Source organism: Silurus meridionalis, chromosome 3 (genome assembly GCF_014805685.1).
Source record: "Silurus meridionalis isolate SWU-2019-XX chromosome 3, ASM1480568v1, whole genome shotgun sequence".
Classification (NCBI taxonomy): domain Eukaryota; kingdom Metazoa; phylum Chordata; class Actinopteri; order Siluriformes; family Siluridae; genus Silurus; species Silurus meridionalis.
Window position 1 is genome coordinate 21648717 of NC_060886.1, and position 24559 is coordinate 21673275.

A 24559-nucleotide genomic window follows, 5' to 3' on the forward strand; every position below is an offset into this window, starting at 1 on the left:
TCTACCCAGATCAACCTTGACTTCATGTAGCTGCTACTGAGACAGACACATTGGAGCTGGGGGGGTCAAAAGGAGACAAACTCGGGCAGGGCGAACTTATCACTGGTTTTATTTGAGACTGCCTCGAACCACAAGCGAGCCTTGAACAGAAATCCAGTCTCCGACTTCTACCAGTATACTAAACAAATAATTAGTTCTAGAACGTCAGGGGGGAAAAAAACAGTACAGTATTGGCTGAAGTGGTTTTGGCAAGAGGTGGGTTTCCCCCCATTGTGCTGGTTGGAGCACATGATCCTGTTGATCTAGCCTTGGTGTTGAGAACCCAGTCTGACTCGTGTCCCAGCTCAGTGGAGGAAGCAGAGCCGGATCCTGCGAGACAGAGCCTGGCGGATTTAAGAGATTTTTTCCCCTCTGCATGCTACCGAGATGCTCTTCTTTATTTAATAGAAAGAAACACGAGGTCAGGAAAAGTATCATAGTATACAGTAAACTGGTGTTCGTTAACACCAGCAGTCAGGCTGAAAAACCTGCATTAACATTCTTTCCTTGACCATATTAAGCCTATAAAACACAATCACAAGACCAAACTATTTGTAGATGCGGTTCAAATGCCACGCTGTATGCCTGACCCACAGTCCGCCTCTTTGAGGAGGAAAAAAAAAAAGAAAGCCCCGAGTCATTTTAAGCAGGAATTCATTAGATCTAATAGACAGCGCTAGATTCTGCAGATAAGAAGAGAGCTGGCGTTTATAACATTTCTACTTCTCTCTACAACACTAAGTCACCTCAGTGTCGGAACAGAAGACGACATTGTGTACCGTTCATTTACAACTTAGTAGCCGCGGGCTAAATATAAAGAGAGCATTTAGAGAGATCCCTATGTGTCCATAAGCAGCTGAGACATGAGGGTGGAAGTGAGTACCTCTGGGAAACACAGACAAAAACAAATTCCATCTTGGGGTGTTTGAATTAGCAATAGGATTATACGTTAGCCCCACACAAACCGTTTCCACTTGACAAATTGCTATGTGCTACACACCAAATGGGTAACACTTTTCTCAAGGGTAGTGCTCAGAAACCAAAACGACACCTACATTAACACTCCACAAACAACTGATATTAACCTTCATCACAGGCTTATTTGCAATCTGCTTTCTTCAAGACTGATTCCGGGTTGATTCACAACAGATTTCTGTTAACAAGGGTGTTGAACCGAGCTCAGTGTAAATTCTGGCGTGTCAGAGTAACATAATGATGAGGTGACTTACTACAGCTTACCAAGACAGGCTGAGACTGAAAAATAAAAACAACAAATGGACATTTAGAAATGATGGAATGTCTGCATTATCTCCTGAACCTGGCAGATGGTGAAAACATGGCCGCGATTCTAACACCGGCAATCGTTAAATGGTATCGACGGGGTCATGTGTACACTTACTTTAATAGGAAATGCCTTAATGATGTGAGCGGTCTGAAGAAAATGGCCAGCCTGGTTCAAGCTAACAGGAATCCTACAGTTAGTACAATCTATCAATTATGGTGAGCTGAAAAGCATCACACAGCAAACCTGGAGGCAGCTGGACTACAATAACAGAGGACCATCTGAGGAAAATCCTGTACTCTGAGCGCATGAGGCTCACAAAGGCCCAGGACTGTCTAGTTATTAGAGAAAAAGAGATGCAAATCCTTCCACCAATTTTGCTCACTTGTCTCCCTGAAATGGATGCAATTTTCTGTTGTGCTCCTCAGAAGACCAGTTGGGAACACAAACATAAAAAAATAGACACAGCTACAAAGCTGTTAGAACAATCAAATGCAGACCAGGCTGAAAACTGTCATAACGCATCGTGATTTCAATACTTTCTTGTTTAAAATTTAAAATAATAATAATAATAAATTACTCATTTGACTAGTTGAAGTTTGTCGGGATATTCAGCTGTCAGGAACACCATCCTTAAGTATAGTTTTACTGAACAAATAGTATTCAAATGCTGTTCAGAGCCTCTATTTACAGCAAGCCCTTACTGTACTGTCCGTCTGAGTTACACGGACGGGCAAAGACCCGGGATGAGAGTAATTCTTCAGCGGTGTCGACAGACAGAATGCACTTATCTTTACTCCGTCATTCTGTTAGTACAGTTAGCAACAGTCAATTCTCGGGAAGGATAAGTAAACACTTGGACTTTCCACACAAGCAAAAAAATACTGGCTTTGACATCACTGGACGACTCATAGCTCTATTGAATAAGCAAAAAAAAGAAGAAGTGTAGAAACGAATGACTAAATATGGGAAAGGCCCAGTAAACAGTCATCTGTAAATATGACATACCAGGATGCTTTGTTTAGACCTAACCCGATTTATTATTATTTTTTTTAACTGCCTGACAAAAACAACACTTTTCAGACACATGCCACTAATTTAGGGAGCTGCTGATATCTCGTTGGGACACTATTTCCACATACGGTATAATGAATATCATGAAGTTGTAGACGCGGAAAGCGAAGGCTCGGCATGACCATTCTGTTGATTTAATTCTGTTACTGTGCCTCAGGCAAAAGTCTGACCACCCCCCCACCCCACACACAACAACATTAAGCCCGGTATTTATTATAATTTTTTTGTGGCTTTATAATTGTTTTGACCCAAACATCAGTTAAAACACAACAGACATTAGGAATGCATGTACACGCTGAGATTTGCGCCACTGCTGCAACAATCCGCTGCTGCTCCGATTTCCTGCAGCCGCACAAACAGCTCGCGCTATCTCCGTTCGGTTTTGTATCGCGGAGAACGTCAGCTGTCGCAAAGCACCGAATAAATTAGTGCGAAATGGTTTTAGACGAGCGAAAGAAGAACTGCAGAAGCTAAACTTAACGAGTGGACTCATTGGACTGAGCGATTGCTGTTCGGAAGTAGTTTAATTCAATGTGCACCTCTGATCCCAGCGTCCGCAGTTCTTTCCGTTCTCCACTCTAAACAAGCACAGATTGGCTCATTTGAAATTGAAAACGGTCTAACTATCGATTCTGCAAAGAAAGAAAAAGAAAAAGGAGAGAGAGTTGCACTGTGTTCTCTGTGAATACAAACAATGTTGGTTTGGCCTAATCCTGACCCGATGAAGAGTGAAATAAAACAAAGAGCTGCCGAGTTCAGCCGAAGTTTGCGCTAGTGATTACTGTAAGCGCAAACGCTTAAGTGCTGATTCGTGGAATAAAACAAATGCGTGACTGGTGTGTGGAGCGGGAAACAGCCGGTATACGCTGGTGACACGAGTGCGGTAAAATGGTATCGTTGTGATACAATGTTAGGATTCACTTTTTGTTTCTCAGTAATATGGAAGTGGAAAACTGATGAAAAAACAAAACAGAAAGAACACAGTCAAGCAGGAAATGACAAAGCGAAATGATATTTGGACAAACGCGGTTTTGTGCTGTGTTAGCGTGTGTGTGTGTGTGTGTTAGCCTGTGTGTGTGTGTGTGTGTGTGTGTTAGCCTGTGTGTGTGTGTGTGTGAGAGACAGAGAGAGAGAGAGAGAGAGAGAGACAGAGAGAGAGAGAGATGAGAGTTACTGTGCTGGCCAAAGCTCTGTAAAGGTTCACAGAAAGGGGTGGAGAGATAAAGTTGGTGTTGTTGTAAGCCCTGCGAGAGTTCCGCGTGTGGAGGTTATGTAAAGTCAACTCACCCGGTGTGGGTCGTACTCTGAGCCTTGGCGTCGAGCCTCCAACTCTTCGTAGGCTGGAGCAGCTCCTTCTCTCCGAGCTTGCTGATACTCTCTGCGCAGCTGCTGGATACGGTCCATACTGCTGCACACGCACACACAAAAGACACACAATGTTGAATTTCCATATTGATTTAGTCTTAACAACTACATATTAAACAAAGCCTGACCTTTGTTTAATGTGTGCTCACCCCTGCTGTCTAAAAGCTTAGAGATACACATGCTAATACGTTTTCTGATGCCCACACAAATGCATAAACATACAAAGCAAAGGCTTCAGCACAATAGATTTTACATGTAAGATGAAGGTCGAGGAGGGCACGCTTCGCTGCTGATGGATTTCATGAGCATGGAAATATCGGAATCGCACCAACCTGCATGGACAACAAATGTTTGCGGATAATCAACACTCCCTCTACAATATACCTAAGAACAGGACTAGAAACAAAAAAGTGTGACTGTGTGTAAATGTATGTGCTGATGACATTTTGATAAGGACTCAAAGTTAAATAAGCAACAAAACAAAACAGACACAGCAAACGGCTGTTTATTTAACACTCGGCCAAAGAACGTGTGATATTTCCTCTCTGTCTGTGCTCAAATATTGTGTTGTGTTACAAAGCCATGGAAGTGTGACGGTGATGATAAGGGCCTGCCTGTCAGTTCAGGGCTGCTCTCACTCAAACACAGTATCACCTCGGTACACGCCAAAGTCAGTCGCAACCTTTCCGCATCACAACACCACGTGCAAAAAAACAAAAAACAAAAAAAAAACACGAAAGCACAGCGTCGTACCACGCGCATCGCTGCAATGTCAACAACAGCTAAATATCAGGGTGTCCAGTTTAATATGTCACTACTGAATTAATCACGATGTTCAGATCGCCACGATGGCCTTCCTCACATAATTATACAAAAACACAGTCCCACGTACATATCAAATGCATTCAACAAGTGAAGCATCTCCAACTAGTGCACAATAAAAATCCAAGCCTTTACGAATAACTAGCCGTTAGAACGCCAGATTGAGACGGAATTGAGCTGTTTCATGACACTTTAAAGGGGCTGCGACGGGTTTTCACTTTTCTTTTGAAAATGTTTTATTTAACATGATGTGCACTTCTGTCCTCCGCGATTTGACGGATAAGCTGACCAAGCACTCGTCTTCTGCTACGCTCGCTCATTTTCATTTCATTAATAATGAAATCGTTAAAAATAAATCCCTAAAATTTTGCGACGTCTCGGATTAACATGTCCTCTCTCCTGCAGTGTCCTCCATACGGGGAGAAATGTGCAGACGTACTGTTCATACTAAACCCATTGTTGGCATTTTTGGCTTACATTACGCCCTTAAACAGTGACACTGGACAAAAAACATTCTTGGGTTAAAAAACAAAAAAAAAAAAAAAAAAAAAAAGAGAGTATCATGTGCAACAGACATGAGGAAGACTGTGAAGACAAATCTCAAGCAGCTGTCTGAGTAGAGTCATGAGAACGTCCTGTATGCAATTTCGGCATTAACTCCACATTACGCACACTATACAACTTATAGCAGACATTCCACCCAAAATATTATACCAACTAATTATATATGCATTTGTGTGGGTTGGAAAAATAGACTCTTAATCCTAAAGCCCATCAACCACTAGTCTACACAGAAAAAGCTAAGCAGTGACTGGGATTCTAGCAAGCCGAGTTATACATCAAGGCAAATCATACACAGATGTTTAGCATTTTACACAATACCACATTTAAACTGTGTTAAATATATTTGCAAATTACACACACATGCACAGATTGACAAAGTCTGACAACACCTTGTGACACTGTTACCGAGGCAACAGAGTTTAAATAAACATACGATGTCTAACACTGGTGACTACATCTGTTGTTTGGATGAAAATGCTCAGGACTTTTATACCTCAGTATTTCAGGACTCAATCAAAGAATGTAATACAGAAACAAATAAAGAAAATGATCTACTTTGAATGCTCAGAGTCCTATAAAATATATAAATATACACACTGTGTATGTGTGTGTATATATAGATAGATAGATAGTACTATATAGTTGAGTATAATCTTCTCCAGGGACGATACTATAGAAGTAGAACTTGGATATATTTTAGGGGAGTCTATATGCAGCTTGTATAACAGTACAAATTTACTGTCCTCTGAAAATAACTCAATATACAGTCATTATTGTCTAAATAACTGGCTACAAAAGTGATAACAGCTGTACGTTGTGTAACCATGCAAAGCCACATGTCCAATTCATCATGTTCATGTTTTGGTCTGCTTGACAGAACTATACAAATTTGTATATCTTGTATTAGAGATGTTAAAATTTGGTTCTCTTAAAAATTAAAGAGAACCAATCCCAATTCCAAAAAGAACCAATTACAATTCTCTTATTCTGACCACTGCCTGTTCAACATGGCACCTCAGCGTAAAGACTTTCTGAAGATTTGAGAATTAGAATTGTTGCTCTCCACAAAGATGCTGAGGCTAGAAGAAGATCAGTAACATCCTAAAACTGAGTAACTGTACAGTAGCCACAGTCATATAGAGGTTTTCACTCGGAACAGACCTCATAAGGGTCCATCAAAGAAGTTGGGTCCTCGTACTGTGCGTCAGGTGCAGATGCTGGCTTCAAAAAACAGATGCATGAGTGCTGCAGCATTGTTTTAGAGGTTGAAGCGGAAGGTCTGATTGTCAGTGCTCACACAATACGCCACACACTGCTACAAATCGGTTTGCATGGCCATTGTCCCAGAAGGAAGCCTCTTCTGAAGCTGGTTCACAAGAAAGCCCACAAGCAGTTTGCTGAAGACAAACTGTCACAGAGAATGAATTAATGTGGTCTGATGAGACTAAGATAAACTTGTATGGATCAGATGGTGTCCAGCATGTGTGGTGACGCCCTGGTGAGGAGTTCGAAGAAAACTGTGTCTTGCCTACAGTTAAGCATGGTGGTGGTTGCATCACGATCTGGGGTTGCATGAGTGCTGCTGGTACTGGGGAGCTGCAGATCATTGAGGGGAAACATGGATTCCAACGTGTACTGTGTCATTCTGAAGTAGAACATAATGCGCTACCTTCAGAAACTGGGCCGAACGGCAGTTTTCCAACATAACAACAACCACTGCCAAGAAGACAACTGATTTGCTAAGGAAGATGATGGTTAAGATGATGGAGTGGCCAAGTACGACTTCAGACCTGAACCCTATTTAGCACCTGTGGGGAATCCTCAAGCAAAAGGTGGAGTAGTGTCTAACATCCAGCAGCTCTGTGATTTTATGGAGGAATGAAAGGGAATCTCAGCAACAACCTGTGCCGCATTGGTAAATTCCATGCACATGCCCAGGAGGATATATATATATATATATATATATATATATATATATATATATATATATATATATATATATATTAGTATTTTTCGGACTATAAGCCGCTACTTTTTTCCCACCTGTGTTCTGAGCTGCATGGCATCGGGAGAAAAAACTTTTTTCTTAAACACACGACGATGCCAAAAGATAAACTATCGAGGGAAATAGTTGTGAAAGGAATGAGGAAGACAGTGAACAATGACTTTCTTGGTAGGCTACAGTTTAGATACAAGCCGTTGTAACGCTTTGAGTCTGGGTGAAGGGAGAGCTCACTAACTCCAGTTGCAACAGAAATCATATAAGCACAGACAGCTTTCCAAAACTCGTGCTTTTTTATTATTCTTGGCAACAGCGTTATGGGTTAGTCAAAGAAACTTAGAAATAAGCATCAGAAAATAATAAGGACATATTCCTCGGTCTCCACACACGCATTAATACTGGAAAAATGCTATTCCCAAAATACCGCTATGCTCCTAAAGGAAGCGCGACATATTTCACCCGTTACACCGTGTAACAGACACTTGCTTGGAGCACCACTGGTTCCTTCCTTGGACCACTTTTGATAGATACTGACTGCTGCAGTTTGGGAACAGCCCACAAGAGCTGCAGTTTTGGAGATGCTCTGATCCACTCGTCTACAATTTGGCCCTTGTCAAACTCACTCAATTCCTTACGCTTGCCCATTTTTCCTGTTTCTCACACATCAACTTTGAGGACAAAATGTGCTCCTGCTGCCTAATATAGCCCACCCACTAACAGGTGCCATTCACTTCACCAGTCATAATTTCCCCTGAAAAATGTTCCACATCGTTCTAGATGACAACTTCCTGTCTGTAGTCATGATACAGTACAGCAGAGTCTCTGAACCATCGTCAGCAGTTCTCAGTTCCTCTTTCTCACAGTAAATACAGTTGCACAATTAGCACGATTATACAATATTAATAAAACATTGCTATCTAATCTATCTATCTATCTATCTATCTATCTATCTATCTATCTATCTATCTATCTATCTATCTATCTATACGTTTTTCTATGGGGGGAAAAAGGTTATTTACTTACAAAAAGGTAATACAGGCCATAAGGTAACAAAATACAGGACAGCTTAAGCAAATGAAAGAAGCTGAGAAAGCTAAAAATAACTCGAGAGGGGAATGAAGGGGAATCCAGATCTGACAGAAAAAAAAAAAATGTTGAGAAGAGAAGAACTGACTGATGCTTTTCCTTGGAACAAGTGAGCCCTGACAACTCAACTCCCCTTCAGGCGCTCGGTAGAACGCTCAAATTTAATTTGGGGCTTCTTTGGGCTCGCAACTAATCAGGCTGTCTACTGTTTATCCACTGCTTCACACATCCTCTGGCACACAGACACATTGGGAGAGAGCAGACAGAAGAGAGCAAGAGAAAATCAGAACGACAAAAAGAGAATGAGGATTACAAGAGAGGATACAAATGAATAGGCAATATGAGTGTATATGTTAGTGATACCAATAATCCATTAGCACTGAAAATGTAAAAAACAAAAAAACAAAAGAAATAATAAAATAAAATAAATAAATAAAAGGGTGCAGAGTAGAAGAGGATATAAAATGAGAAGATTTAAGAAATAATAAAAAAAATTCCATTAAAATTGTAAGAGAAGAAAACAACAGGGATGATGTAATGGGCAGTTTACACAGCCAGATATGCACAACCTAACACACTCGGGTCACTCTGTGTCTATAGGAGGTGTTATAGGTGTGTGCACACCACACAAGCACACACTCAAAAATGTCTTTTATGCATCAATCATCTGTTGTCACAGACAGCATTTTTCATCTTTTCCCCTTATGAGCAATAAACAAGCTTGTGGCTCAGCCTATCACACACACACACACACACACACACACACACACACACACACACACACACACACACACACACACACACAATCCGAGTGAGTGTCACTGCTGTTCTGAGAATAATCCACCAGCACTAGTCTGGTCAGTGGTGGTTTTTTTTCGTTTTTTTTTTCCTTCCATGTGTAATGTATAGCAACATAAAAACCATTGTCTCCAACTGCAAATCTTGATGGCTAATTAGTGTGTGTGCTGTATATTAAACATGCAGCCTGCTTAGACATGTGGATGTGGATGAGGACAGAACAACACGGTAGCATCTCGATTCTTTCTGGACACTTGGACAAAGATAGGCACAAGATGATGACAAACTTGCATCATACGTACAATTTCTCTCCCTATTTCTCTCTCTCTCTCTCTCTCACTCAACCACACACACACACACACACACACACACACACACTGACAGTTCAATAAAGACAGACACAGGCCCCACAAAACCCTGAACAGATATGCAGTGAGCAGGGAGCGCATTAGTGCTCAGGGATATGTGTGTTATATACAGAAAGGATGAGGGCACTAAAGGCCCTACCGGAGCTCATCTAGAGCGGGAAGACTCAGAGTGATGGGCCGACTTCCCTCCTGCCATTTTTCACACCTCAATTTCTGTGATAGAGGACCAGGAAGAACAGAGCAGAGACGTGTAGCTGCATCTATCTTCTGCTCTTGCTGCTCAATGACAGTCCCTCATGGCTAGTTTACACAATTTATGGGGCGTCTTGGAAAAGAAAAAAAAAAAAAAAAGAGGAAGAATGAGTGAGAAAGAACAGAGACGAAAAAGACAGGAAGTCAATCCGGGGAAGAGTATTGACTAAAATGGCGGAAAAAGCCGTACGAAATATAAATAAAAAAACAATAAAATAAATAGCTGCAATGAAGTATAGAGGCCATGTCTATTCAATATTTCAACTGAATGCTGGATAACTACAAAATAAAAAAAAAAAACATGAAAATGTCCACAAATACTATTTCTTTATTTTTTTCCCCAATATTTTATGGAACAACACACCCATAGGTGAGCTTTTCCCAAGCTGTTGCCACAATGGGCCCAAGCCTGCTCCACCAAGAATTTGAATGCTGACTGCATCTGAGCGCTTGTCTAACCTCAGTAATGCTTTTGAAGCTGATTGACCAAATCCCCACAAACATGCTCTATAATCTTTAAGATTATTACCTTCTCTGAAGAGCGGAAGATAATACTGCAGCAAAGGAAGACAATATATGCAACCAGGACAAATGAGCAGGAGGGTCAGGTGTCCACAATAGTATACACTGTACATATCTGTACTGGTGTAACAACTGAAATATTTTAAACCCATTCCAAATAAGTGCTGATAAAAATACTGCATAAACAGTACCGATCGTTCGTTTCTTTTTTTTTTTTTTTTTTTGTTGCCTTAAATAGTTACCACGCTAAACCCACAAATAGAAAACCTTTACCAAATGTTAAGAACAAAAATTAGAAAGGAAAAAAAAACAACAGCCGTATTACTCTGTAGTTTATTTTGGAAGTGGTCAAGGACAAAAACAAAGCTGAGGTCATTATTTTCGAGACAGACCTGTAAATGAAGTCTGTTTTCGGTAAAAGCGTTGGAGCAGTGGAAACTGGTATGAGCTAAAATGGTGCATGCTGCTCTCACACAGAGGTTTTACCAAAAGGCTGAGAGCACTGCATGATCACACTCGGCAAACATCTTCATCCCGAAACCACAATAACCGTCTACAGCGGCATGAATGTACTCATGCTGACTTCAGAAATCTGAAATGAAATGCAGTTTAAAAAAAAAAAAAAAAAAAGTCTTACTTTGGAGTTACACCATGTTGAGGTAATGTAATGCTCTGATCAGGGGTTTATATGAACACATGCATTACTATGATTTAGTGCGACTCTAAGCTTTTATGATAATATTCCAACCCGTGTGTACATGTATGTGTGTGTGGCCTGAAGCTCCTTTTTCAGTTTGTGCCATCAAGTCCCAAGATGGAGCGAACCGCACTGGAGGGATTAAGAGTTGTGCATGTGACCATATTTTACCCGTGAAACTTAATTACAGCTGCCATTTTGATAAAGCACAGCCTTCAGATTTGAAACGAAGTCACCATCAGTCATGTTTCAGTTCCACAAACACACACAACCGTACACAGAGAGAAAGAGAGAGAGATTAGAAATCAGAAATGGGAAGAAGGCCATGCTATACACTATCTCAACCTCTATAAAGCTGGCAGAAGTAAGTCGAGCTGCAGCACCTGGCTTCTTTATCTGCCCCGCTGCTTTTCCTCCTCCACGACGACACTTTACAGAACGGAAAGCGGGAAAAGTTCAATAAAGGCTACAAAATATCTGTTTTCTCCCTCTCGGTGCAACAAGAAAGCCAGACATTAACTACAGCCTATGCTATCGATTCCCTTGGGCGACTGTGATGGCTGTCTGATTGCAGCGAGAGAGAGAGAGAGAGAGAAAATTAGTGCTCAGCCGGAAAAATAAATAAAGAACGCAAGAAAATAAAAAGAGGGAATTTTTATCTATTCATTTCATGCGTAAGTGATTGGGTACTTGGCTGCCTTCCAGAGGAGGCTCAGAGATGAGAGATACTACAAATGAATAGAGTCATTAATAAGGAATGCGGTAACCTGGTTTTACACACACACACACACACACACACACACACACACACACACACACACACACACACAAAATGAACTTGCCATTTTGTAATAATGATCAGATTTATAGTTAATTAATAAATACTTCAATAAAAAGCATTGTATTAATACAATGGGGCAATATATATTAATACATATAACTATATTAATACAATAGGGCAGTGGTAGTCCAGTGGTTAAGGCTCTGGGTTACTGATCACAAGGTCAGCGGTTCAAGCCCCAGCACTGCCAACTTACCACTGTTGAGCCCTTGAGCAAGGCACTTAGCCCTGTCAGCTCCAGGGGCGCCGTACCATGGCTGACCCTGCGCCTGACCCCAGCTTCCAGATGAGTTGGGATATGCGAAAACTCCATTGAACACCTTCACCACAGCAGATGTCTGCGCAGAGCTTACATCATCATCAAGGACTCTTCACATCCCAGTCATAAACTGTTTAACCTCCTTCCATCACGAAGGAGATACAGAAACTTGCGCACCAGAACCAGCAGGTTCAGGGACAGCTTTTTTCCATCCACCATCACACTACTGAACTCAACACTACACCGCTAAACCACTACAAAACAAACATAAACAAAAGACTGTATATAACCTCTGCACAATACATGTACATACTTCATATTATATCTTTTCACTCCTCATTACATCTGCACTTTTTATATCTGTATGTATATTTATCATTACTGTACATTCTGCCCAACATTTCACATTCATCTGTGTATATAATGTATGTGTATATATTTATATATATATATTTTTTATATATAGTAGACTGTTTATTCAGCTTGCTACTCCTTAATGCCATAATCTTGTGATCTGTAACCTTTCATTTCTGCACATTTTTCTTAATTACTGTACACCTTTATATTTATTCACTGTACTTCTGAATGTCCACACATCTCTGCACTGAAATAGCCTTTATATTTATTCACTGTATATACTTCATATATATACCACTGCTGTAAATATGCCAGATAGTTATCTGCACTGTAAATATGCTAGATATTTATCTGCACTTTTGCACGACTGCTACATTTTGCACTTCTGGTAGATGCCAAACTGCATTTCGTTGCTGTGTACCTGTACAATGCAATGACAATAAAGTTGTATGTATGTGTGTGTGTGTGTGTGTGTGTGTGTGTGTGTGTGTGTGTGTGTGTGTGTGTGTGTGTGTGTGTCTGTCTGTCTGTCTGTCTGTCTGTCTGTCTGTCTGTCTGTCTATCTATCTATCTATATTCCTAGGGTCATGGTTTCCAGTCCCAAAACCTGCCAAAACCTGCAACAGCTCAGTGATGCTCTTCATTTGTGGGTCCCTGTGAGGGTCAATTCTCTATATGGGATTCAAAAGTGTACTTTTAACACAACTTTTAGTGCAAAAGTGCCACCAATGTAGCCATCAACAGCAGCCACTGACCTCAGAGCGCCTTGTGATTAGTAGGTAGACATATGACAGCTAATGCTGAACTCCATTATAAGAGAGAAATATTGTTTAAATGGAGATCACCAACATACGGGAAGCATACCCAGGTGCTCATACCATCTCTCACATTATAGATCTACATTAATACAATGACAAGGGCTTCCAATCTCACTGTTGGAACTCAATATATATATATATATATATATATATATATGTATATTTGTTTTTTTTTACTCCCAGCACTATCTATTCTGCATAATGCATCTCATATAAATCATTGTAATAAAGCTTAACTGTTTGTAAGCCTGGTTGGTTGGTGGTCTCTCCACAAGCTGGTTTATGATGGAGCAAGGCGTGGAGTCGAGCAGCCCGTAAGTGCAGGGTAAATAACGGCTTGCAGCTCGAAGCCACATACAGTAAATACAGCAGACAGGACTGTCCAATCCCCTAACTGCAAACCCCAAAAACACAGTCCAGCGCTTAGCCAATTATGCCATCTCAGAAACTGGTTGCAAAACGCTGTCAGTAAGACCCACACAGAGAGACGGTGGGGACGAGGAGTGAGGAAATGAGGAAGAAAGACCACTGACAAGTTACAGACTTCAAAAGAGAGACATCATTATCCGTTCGACAAAGAGAGAGGCATGTACGCTCTCCTCTCAATCTGCAGCCTAATCAGGGTACATGAAACAAACAAACAGCACATTTTTCAGCTGCTTTGTGCTTTAACGCGTTTCTCTTTTCAGTTGCTCTCTCGGGTACAAATCTCCTCGCTCACTTTCACACAGTTTGTCCGTTACTGTGGCAGAACGGACAGGGAGAGTCGTAAAGAGAGCTTTCAGGATTCTGCAGACGTGAGAAATGATAAATAGATTCATTAGCATCTCGCACAACTGAATTTCAGAATCCGGATTTTCATTGATGAGAGAAGCTCAGGCGCTCGTTCTGGCTGTAATTTCAAACCATCACTTGAAGCCTGGTATATGTGTTTGATTCTATAGTAATCATTTGCACAGAGACTCACATGGCAGATGTTATCACACAAGCAGCTTTCAGTAGGTGAATGTACTAATAATTAGAAGGATTCTCCAGTACAGAACAGTGATGGACAGTAAGAAAGTAAATGTAATTCATTACCAAAAAAAGCAGCTTATTTTTTTTCCATTTGGGGAGATTTTCCCTTAACTGCACTTCAGCGTCAAAGTCAAATATCTTGCTTTTATTCAACTACGTTCTGCAAAATCAGTCATTCCTTTTTATTAAAGCGTGAATAAAAACGTAACTGGTCAAACATGCAGCAAGTCACTGATCAGGGTCGAGCTCTGTTTTAAACTTGTTCTGATTGCTGCTTGCTGATATCTACTTAACAAAACATACAGTTCAGCATCAGTACAACATTCAGAGAGGAATAAATGATGGATTATTTGCTTGATTTTTAAGTCGTTAAAAAGAAAGTTTTGGGCTCATGATAATTGTATAATAATAATGTGCTCAGAGTAACAGAGTCTTTTTACATAAACTGATTTGATTAAGCAACTAAGAGTCTTGTGATAAAAATGATAGTAGGAACATTACAGCCATATTAAATCTATTTGTACTTTGAATAAATAAGTAAATTTGAAGGCGGATACTTTTGTAATTTTACTGAATAGAGAGTATGAAGGAAGTACTTTTACTGGAGTAATATTTTATCTACTGTATTTCTACTTTTACTCAACTACAAGGTTTGTGTACTTCGTCCACCGCTGGTGTATATCGGGGCAGAAACTATTCCACGAGTAACCCGAATAAAAAAATGCTTTGTTCAGTCCATTTAACTACACACAGGGCACTGCGGTACCCCACGGACCAGTGACCAGTGTTCCTGCCCCTCTCCTCTACTCAGATCTGCCTCTGGATGGTGTTCTCTTCGACTGGAGGTCACTCTCTGCAGCTGGGGATGGGTTCTCATCAGTGGCCTGGGAATCCATGAAATTACAGAGTCAGAACAAGAGGTTTGAGGATGAATTTGGACTGAGGATGGATTAATGTCAACCGTCTGCTACACTGACTCAGGAATACAGTTTGCATTTGATCATCACTGCACACCTCAACATTGTTTATCTGTAATAAATGGACATTCGGTGCCACCCAGATGAGGATGGGTTTCCTCTTGAGTCTCGTTCCTCTCAAGGTTTCTTCCGTATGCCATCTCGGGGAGTTTTTCCTTGCCACAGTCGCCACCGGCTTGTTCATCAGGGACAAACTTACACTTATAGAACAATCTTATCAATTCGTTCTTACCATAATATCTGTGTAAAGCTGCTTTGAGACGATTGTTAAAAGTGTGATTCATATAAAAATTAACTGTTCTTTTTTTTTTTTTTTTTTTTTTTTTTATAGCCGTGGCATTGTGCATGTTTTCAAGAAAAAATGCGCTGAAAGTGTGCGACGGAGACTAAGCAAACTTGCGGTTCACTTAAAACGTTCCTGAGGGGACTCAGATTGTATGTTCTGCACGTAAAAAGGATTACATTTGGTACATGTGTATACAAATACGTGTACCCTTATACACCTTATGTATGTGTGTGTGTGTGTGTTATATATAGCTGTGATCTAAGGGTAATAATGCCCACCAGGAAGTAGTAGTATGATGTCATCGCATCACCCTGCTGAAGATTTACTGTTTTTGAACACCATGCCTTATTGTGTTTTACTGTTTATATAATACAGACAAAATGCTGCAGGCTTCTACAGACTTGCCTTTTCGTCAGGCTGCAAACATTTAAAAGCGCGCCGTGCTTTCACATCAAATAAGAAGAGGTCTAATCTTTTCCCCCTCCATTTCTTTGCTTAACCCTATTACACAAACCAACAAAAAAAAAAAAAAAAAGAAAAAAAGAAAATTCCTTGGCTTCAGAACCGTGTTTGTTAAGCGGCGGCAACGAGAAGACGTGCACAAGAGCTTGCGAGTACAGGAATGCTCTAACAGGCAGGAGCAAGAAGCAGAACGCAGTGGATCTCTCAATTTTCTCCACCGCTCCCCTGCTCGCTAATGACACCAGGCCGCTGCACACTAATTGGTAGACATTTCCAGAAATGAATTTTGACAACAAAAGATAGCCCTCAATGACAGGGTGGCTTTGCGGCATCCTAACCAGAAGTGACAGCACTTTTTACATGCCATTTGCAATTGAAGAAATAATTAGAAATATTTTGGCTAGCATAACATTATTTGGACAGGCAATCAATGTTTTTTCCCCCTTGCCTTTCCTCTACTCTCTTTGACTTTTCCTCTCCTTCTCTCTCTCTCTCTCTCTCTCTCTCTCTCTCTCACACTATTATAATTTGCTTCTATGCAGGTGATGTCCAATTGAGGCCGGGCTGATTCATTAAAACACCTCTCACACGAAAGGAACACTGCTGCTGCACAGCTCCATGGAAAATAAAAACGAGTGTCCAGACACATCTGTGACAAACAATACAAAGCAAGTGTCCTTATTGGGTTACTCTGGCACCAAATTATACAGTAAAAGCAGCAACAACAAAAAAACATCAACTCCGAGTTCAATTCGACTAATGAGCTACCAAATGCAAACTATTCAAAATCCTGCAAAATGGTCAAACCTTAAACCTTCTTGCTGCTAAAAACAGAACATGAGACATCTCAGGAAAGGCTTGTTGCTAAGCTACAAGATGCATCTGTAACAAGAAAAAAAAAAAAAAAAAACACCAATTCTGTGTGTGTTTATTTTGCCCTTTTTCTTCTTTACGCACCTATTCCATTGTGAGAGAGATGTGGAATTACTTTCATTCGGTAAGTGGCAGCCTGAAGTTCTTGAACAAATATAAGAAGGCTTCCTTTCGCATTCTAAACCTCCCCTCTCTCGCTCTTTGGTCAAAATGAGTACACACACACACACATACGGTCCCACTTCAATTACCTGTAGCAGGGATATGCAGAGAGAGAGAGAGAGAGAGAGAGAGAGAGAGAGAGAAAGAGAAAGAGAAAAAGAGAGACAAAGAAAGAGAGAGAGAGGTGGTAATGGGGGGTTCAGGAAGATGCTTAGGAGACCAGCTTGGCAGTGTGTAAAAACAGCAGTTGAGTGTGTGTCTGGAGCACCCATTCAGCTCAACAGAATGGCTGATTAATTAACAGGGAGAAAAGCACTCGAGCACTCACCCAACCTGCACTAAAAGCTTTTCTTTCTCCATCTATTGATTTATATAATTACTCTGACAGCAATGCAGCTCCGGGGCTAGATGCAGGCAAGAAGGACTTGGGAGAAGGGACGAGGGAGGTAAGGGGGAGAAGACGCAGCACATTTCAGCCTGTTTGGCACAAGGTATTGGGTGCACGGTTGCAGCTGATAGGGTGCTCGAGTGAGAATAGTTGACCTGCCAAGTAGTCGCTGATGATTCATGCAGGGTTCGGGATTCTGACCCTGCGGGACAGCTGATGGGATGTGGTGGGCTGGTTGTTCAGAGCAGCGTGGAGGTTTACAGGTACATCCGTTCACTACACTGGGACAGAGAGAGGTTCGCTATGCTTTCTTCTTCTTTTCCACCTTTATGACTGTTGCGCCCTCCTGATTTATTTCTCAGTAAGGTGTGCTGAGGAGGGACACCACCGTGTCCATAACAGTTTTTTTTTTTTTTTTCTTTTTTTCCTTCACCGATTTAAACAAAAACAACTCCCTCCTCTTCTCCCACTCCCAGGATCTGCTCTCCAGAGAAAGAATGATTCGTTTTTAATTGAAGGGAAGCAGAGCTCAAGAGGGCTGGGGTTGTTACGTTGGGAATTTTTCATTATTTTTTTTCCAGGAGCTCTTCAGGCCTGGAGATGAAGTCTTCATCCCCCCCACCACCCCACAAGCTCCCGCTATTTTCCCACACACGAAGCTACTCAAGAGCATCGCTCCATTCAATCCCCGTGGCCTCCGGCCTGCCCGCTCTCCAGCCCTGGCTCTCAGATTAAAGGGAAGATGGAGAGGTGGAAAACAAGGCCAGTGAGGTGGAGTGCCTGCATGCTAAGAGCTCAGCGTAGAGAACACAAAGGAAAGGCTTTTTTGTGTAGGTGAAGGCTAGGCTTGCAGGAATGAGAGTGAAGTGGCTGCTCTCATCAAGCACAGTCCTGGCCTTATATATGAGAGGATGAAAGAGCAAGCTGAGCTCACCCACCGCTGCTACGGCACATTTTTGGTTTTCCTGAAAGCATGGCATTCAACAGGTGTGTGGGCCTACAAGCTCACAAAGACACATTAGATCGTGAATCTCTGCTAATGAGGTTACATCATCAGGACAGCAATCTTTTTTAACCCATATAAAAGAAAAAGAGATAGAGAGAGAGAGAGAGAGAGAGAGAGAGAGAGAGAGAGAGAGAGATTATTCTCATGTGGGTGATCATTATGAAGATAGCAGGACAAAGACACAGTGGCAAAAAAACAAAAAGAAAACGTTTTAAAAAGCAAAATTGTACAGCTGTAGATGCAGATTTTGCTTGAAATACAAGCTTTATTAATAATGATGTTATTTCTGTGACGTCATCTACAAGCAAGTTCAGTATTAACAGCAGATTGCTGAAGATCTCAGGAAGCGGCATCGACTCACAATCATATAGCTTCAATGTTGCAAAGGAACTCAATCACTTCTCGTTTTAATGTAATGGGTGGAATAAATTTGATTTTAAAAGAAAAAAGGGGAACTGAAAGGCTAATAGTTCTTTGAGGGATAGAATGGCTCTGTTGGGATCCAGAAATGGGTGGGGTAGATAAAATACAACACAAAACAAAACCAAAGTTTACTATGCACACCACTCAATACTTTAGACTTACTTAAGCTAATATCTTCTGTAAATTCCCCAAGAAAATGCAAAAAAAGAAAAGTGAAACAAAGTGGCAGACTGAGCACAGAGTAAAGCATGTTATAACGATTAATGACTCTCTGTGCTCCCTGGCCTGTGTGATAGCAGAGGTGGTTGAGTGGCCCTTTTTTTTTTTTTTTTTTTTAACGACTGTTGCGAGCAGCAGACTGTTCTAAATTGCCGGCCTTTCTAAATAACTCGCTTCCTTTAATGGCTCTCCGTGGCTGGTATTAAATCATACAGCCTCTTTACAGCACAGTGACTCTCACATTTAGCAGACTCTCTGAGCGCAGGCGCCACTGATGTATAACTAATTCATCACGCTATGTCAACATCCCTGCAAGTATCACATCAGCGGCCCTTCAGCAAATCTAAAACGAGGAGATTTGGGGGGGGAGAGAGAGAGGGATAGGGGAATTAAAATGCAGTGAAAAACACAGCACCCCTCCTCACACCTGGGCAGCAGGTGAGGAAATTAGGGATGCTTTATTCATCAGAAGTGGCAAATCATTTGTCATGGGTCTTAAGTTAATCTCAGTGCTGACTGCTGGAGTGTGTGTGTGTGTGTAGGTGGAATTATTTGTTGTTCTCCTCCACCGTCTATTCGAGGTGGTCATAAATGGAGTGGTAGATCACAAGGTCAAGAGCAGCACATCAGTCACTCACGGGACTGACAGGCCACTTTGGGATAGACGATGAAAAAGACGTGAGGTCAGCAATATTGATGTGGTTATGTATTCAAAAGAGAGAGAGAGAGAGAGAGAGAGAGAGAGAGAGAGAGAGAGAGATCATAAGTGTGTAAGTGGTGTGTATATGGAGATGTATTAAAGCATGATGGGAGCACGCAGGCAGACCTGACTAGTCCTAGACACCAATACATCAGCAAGCAGGAGAAAACTTGTATCATCGTCCGAGTTTCTGGCAGTTATTAGGGCGAAACTGCAAACGGTATGCAGGTAAATATAATTACGCCGTTAGTGCTGCAGGTCTTCGTCTCTCACGTAAACGGTATCGGAGATAATTTGCACCTGACACACTTCATCAATTACACAAAGACGTCCTGCTCAGCATTTTTGTTCGCCCATCATTGCTAACTTAACCACAGATTTGAACTTTTGCAAGAATTATGTGGGGGAAAAAAAAACATAAAATAAATGTTTCTAGAGGTGGGAGATATGTGGACCAAAAATATGTGGACACCTGACCATTAGCTATATATACATGTGCTTTTTGAACATCCCATTCCACATTTAGTCCCCCCATTTGCTGTTATAATAAGCTCCACTCTTTTTGGGAAGATGCTCCACAGGATTATTGAGTATGATTGTGTAGATGTGTGCTCATGCAGCCACAAGGGTTTTTAGTAAAGTCAGGAAATGATGTAGGGTGAGGAGTTCTGGTCAAAAACGGTTGAGGTCAAAGTTCCATAGCGGGCCACACAAGATCTTCCGCTCCGACCCACGTAAACCACAGAACCCACGTGTAAACCATGAACAGTCTTTACAGGGACTGCTTAGTGCACAGGGACAGTTTTTAAAAGACAACCTATACAATTGTGTGCCTCCAACTTTGTGGTAACAGTTTGAGGAAGAACCACATATGGCTGCGAAAGTTGTGTGATTGACAGAGGAAAGATAGTATGGCTCTTAGCATTGTTAGAATTCAAACTTCCATATTTAGTAGACAGACCGTGTCTAAATGTGTGTAAATGAATGTGAAAACATGAATGTAAATTGTGTTAAAATAATCAGAAACACACTGTAGCAGAAGTATAATAGAGTATAACTTAACAGCATAGTAAAACTAGAACTAAAACTAGAACTAGATATGTGTGTGTGGGTCTCACCTATCAGCTCCATGTGGGGTTGGGCCTCTCGGTTTGTTGATCTTAGCGTAGAGGCCATCAAGCGGATCTTCAGTTGACTGCTCTTGACTGTGATTGGAGGGGTGTGTGGCTCTCTGAGGTGATGGGCTGCGGGTCCCGTATGGAGACTGAGACGGAGACAGACGTCCTCTGAACGTGTTGATCCGGGCGTAGTTGGGGTCCACATCGTCATCCTCAACATCCGGAGAACCAAAGCGATCTCGAGCCTGACGATCTCTCAGCTCTTGGTGCTTCGCTTCGATCCTGACCAAGAACGAAAACAAAGAGTGTTCGGAAAGAAACACAAGCACAGGGTCAGCTTGTGTGTGAACGGTTCAGGGGATAATAATGAAGTGCACCTTGCTTTTACTGGAGTCTACTGAAATGGCGAATCGTTTAAACATACAAGAGGCCTGGTTATTTTTCTTACTTGCTGACTTTATTTATAGCAATGCGACTCACAGGATAAATAAGGATGTGATCAATACACTCAGATGCACTCGCTTCTATTTTTTCCCCCCTTTGCTAATGCCAGAGAAGGCCAGGAACACAGAAAAACAGCTTCTGGGCCACACTGTACCATATGGAAGAGAACAGGAGGAAAACGTGCCTCATTTGACTCGCCATAAGCCTCGGAAGACGCAACACAAAATAATATGAAAATATCTCTCTTGATTCGACTAAATTAATTTCTTTCCCGCGCCTCTACTGGCACGTTCCACACAAGCGCACGAGATTTCTGTTTATTTTATTCCGCTCTCTTATTACAGTTTGATCTTGGAGTGTTCTAATAGTTCATGATTCGCTCAAAATAGCACAGCTGAAATATCACTATTCAATAATTTACCTCTTCTGTGACTAACGTTATTCTTCTAACGCTGCTACAAATCCTGGAAGAGCATGATTATTTTTTTATTTTTATTAATAATCAGGACAATATCTTGCAATATTTACAAGTGCTACTGCTCACCAAAACACATTGTGAAAAACGATTCAGTTCTTTAGGTTAGAAAAGCTGCACACTCCTACAACTAGCAGCTTTGGCTATTAAATAAATCATTAAAATACACACAAGTGACAAAATGAACAGGGGTACTGAGGCCCAGCTTGTGTGGGAAGGCAGCTAAATGCACTGCGGGGATTTTTAGGGAAAACTAAACACTTTCACTGATGCCATATATATATATATATATATATATATATATATATATATATATATATATATATATATATATATATATATATATATATATATATATATAAATTTAAATAAAAACAACACATTAAAATAATTTACCCATAAGGAGCATGGGCATTATACAGCAAGAAAACTGCCAAAAATAATCTTCTGTAGAATTTGCTGTGTGTACAGTAAAATGAATCACCTTTACTGTTGTATTGTTACAAAATGCATTTTATTAGCAGCAAAAACAAGAAGTAAATAAAACTTTAAATAAGTAATTAGCACTCCTGGGCATCACACACTTCTGAGTATAGAGTAAAGTTTTTGTTTGTTTCAAGTGTTTGAGGTGGGAATTGTCATGACATGGCAGCCAATCATTCAAAGTGAAGCCTTTATCCAGACAATTTGCACAAAGCGTTTACTTATCGGGTACAATTTCATTTTAAATGCCGCTCGTCATTCCAGCTGGGATCGTGACTGCGTGTCTGAAGCAGAAAACTCTACGATGTCTGTCACTTTGTTGCATTCTGACGTGAATAAAACGTAAGCGTAGCTGTAGACTCGAATCCAAGACCATACGCATTCCACAGGAAGATAATGCATTGATATAAAGGACATAATGTAAATGTAGAATTAAGAAGTTCACTATATGCATTGTTATAGCGGTGTATAGCAGGCTATATGATCTAGCTAAGTCAAATGCGTATAAAGTGTTATAGTCATGAATTTTGAAGAGGATATAAAAAGATGAAAATGATTACAAAACACCACCATCGTGTTTTTTTTTTTTTTTTCTCAACGTTTAAAATAAAAGGGTGAGTAGCTGAAGAGCAGTGGGAGGAAACAACTAAAAGATCTGGCACGGGTGGTCTCACCTCTCCCTCTCTTCCTTCATCCTTTCCAACTCTTCTTCGCTCAGCATGTCTGACGCATGCTTCTGTGTGCTTGCTTTGCTCTCACCCTTACTCTTCTCTTCCTTCTTCTTTCCAAACCTGAGAGAGCGAGAGAGAGAGAGAAAGACACAGAGTAAAAACACTGAATGATCACTGTTTGTAAATAGTGTGTATGTGGCAATGCACCCCTACAAGCTCTGTGTGTGTGTGTGTGTGTGTGTGTGTGTGTAAGGTTGGGTGGGTGGCAGTAAAGATGCTCAGTTTACATGCATCTTCTCTGCCTCACTGAGTGCCTTATGCACCCGACTGCATTCCTCCAGCTCACTGAGGTCATTCTTTCTGTGTGCTCCAGTCACACTGCTTAACCATGCATCCGTGTGCTATATATACTATCCTGATTCTAATATACATCATACACCTACATGATACTCATTACAGCAGTTACACTCTCTCGCTCGCTCTCTGTGCTGTGATGCACAGGGCTCTTGCATTTCTCATCAAGCTCTGTGCCTCTGCCTGTTTTCCAGATTGTTTAATTAAAAATGCTTAATATTTAATTAAAAATGCATGTTTTAATATTCCGTTTTCTAGCTCGTTTCAGAACGTCATTAAAAAAACGACAAAACGTAAAATACACGACTATTATGCACTAGGAGCCTTAACGTCTTGGCTCTTATTCAAAGATATATTTTTCTTTACTCCTTATATTCGTCTTTTTGTATTATTTCAATGCGTTTCTGACTGTTTTATTAGCAAACTAAACATGATACACAACTTGTACAGTGAAAATGTCTTCTGGCACCGTGACTACGATATTTTTCCCTGCATCTTTAATGACCTACTTCACTTCTACTGAGACGAAATGCAAAAGAAAAAAAAAAAAGCCTATTTAAGAAGGCATGAATAAAAAGCTTTGAACAGTTACACAAGAGAGAAGAATAGAAACGTGCATGTAGAAATGCGCTAAAACAGTGTACGGCCATAACTTCCTATTTACTTCATAACCAACTGAATTAACTTGTGCTTAATGGCCTGCGAGTGTTACCACGCATACGTTTAAAAAATAAATACAAAAATTAAGAAATAAAAGAAAAGGAAAAAACACACAAAAAAAATGTTTTTAAAAAGCAGCCCCGTGACTTGAATTCTATCAGAAAACGTCTCTATATGGCGGACAAACAGAAATGGAGAAATGGAACTGTGGCACTATTTACAGAGCCTCTGAGAGCTGCGGTGCTGATTTTAGAGGATTTCATTTCTGATCACAGCAGCAGAAAGGATTTTAAATCTCCACTAAGCTTCATGCAACACTAAAGGAGTGGGATTCGCTCCAGCCTGTGACTCTGGATCCGCCAAGCCGGAGTTAGGGCTTTCTCATCTGTCTCCTGACTCGACTCGTCTCATCACAAAAGATGATTCACTCTCATTCGTCTCACTGCCTCCATACAGCCAGCATTCACCCTGTTTACACCTGGCTGTTTACTTCCAGAATTATATTTCCGGATATAGATCAAAATTGAAGGAGTGCAACTGTCTATGAATATCAATGTAATGCATGTGAACATAAATGCATTCAAATCCTAATATAGCAAACTATTTCAGGGGGTTGAGTCAGATTTCGGCCATATTTTATACGTTTAAATGTTCATCCATTCAACTTCATTGGGTGATTTTTCCTGATCAGCATC

The 24559-nt window shown here is 40.8% G+C and overlaps 1 protein-coding gene across 2 annotated transcripts in view; it reads right to left on the reverse strand.

Annotated features, from left to right (window-relative positions):
* The window catches only part of pard3bb (par-3 family cell polarity regulator beta b), a 256037-nt gene that overhangs the window by 33404 nt on the left and 198074 nt on the right, over window positions 1–24559 (reverse strand). For both annotated transcript variants that reach the window (XM_046845136.1, XM_046845137.1), the window contains exons 20-22: window positions 22854–22970; window positions 20778–21059; window positions 3683–3803 (exon numbers count right to left, since the gene is read on the reverse strand). In XM_046845136.1, coding sequence (XP_046701092.1) covers window positions 3683–3803; window positions 20778–21059; window positions 22854–22970 — 520 coding nt within the window. The remainder of the gene's footprint in view (window positions 1–3682; window positions 3804–20777; window positions 21060–22853; window positions 22971–24559) is intronic.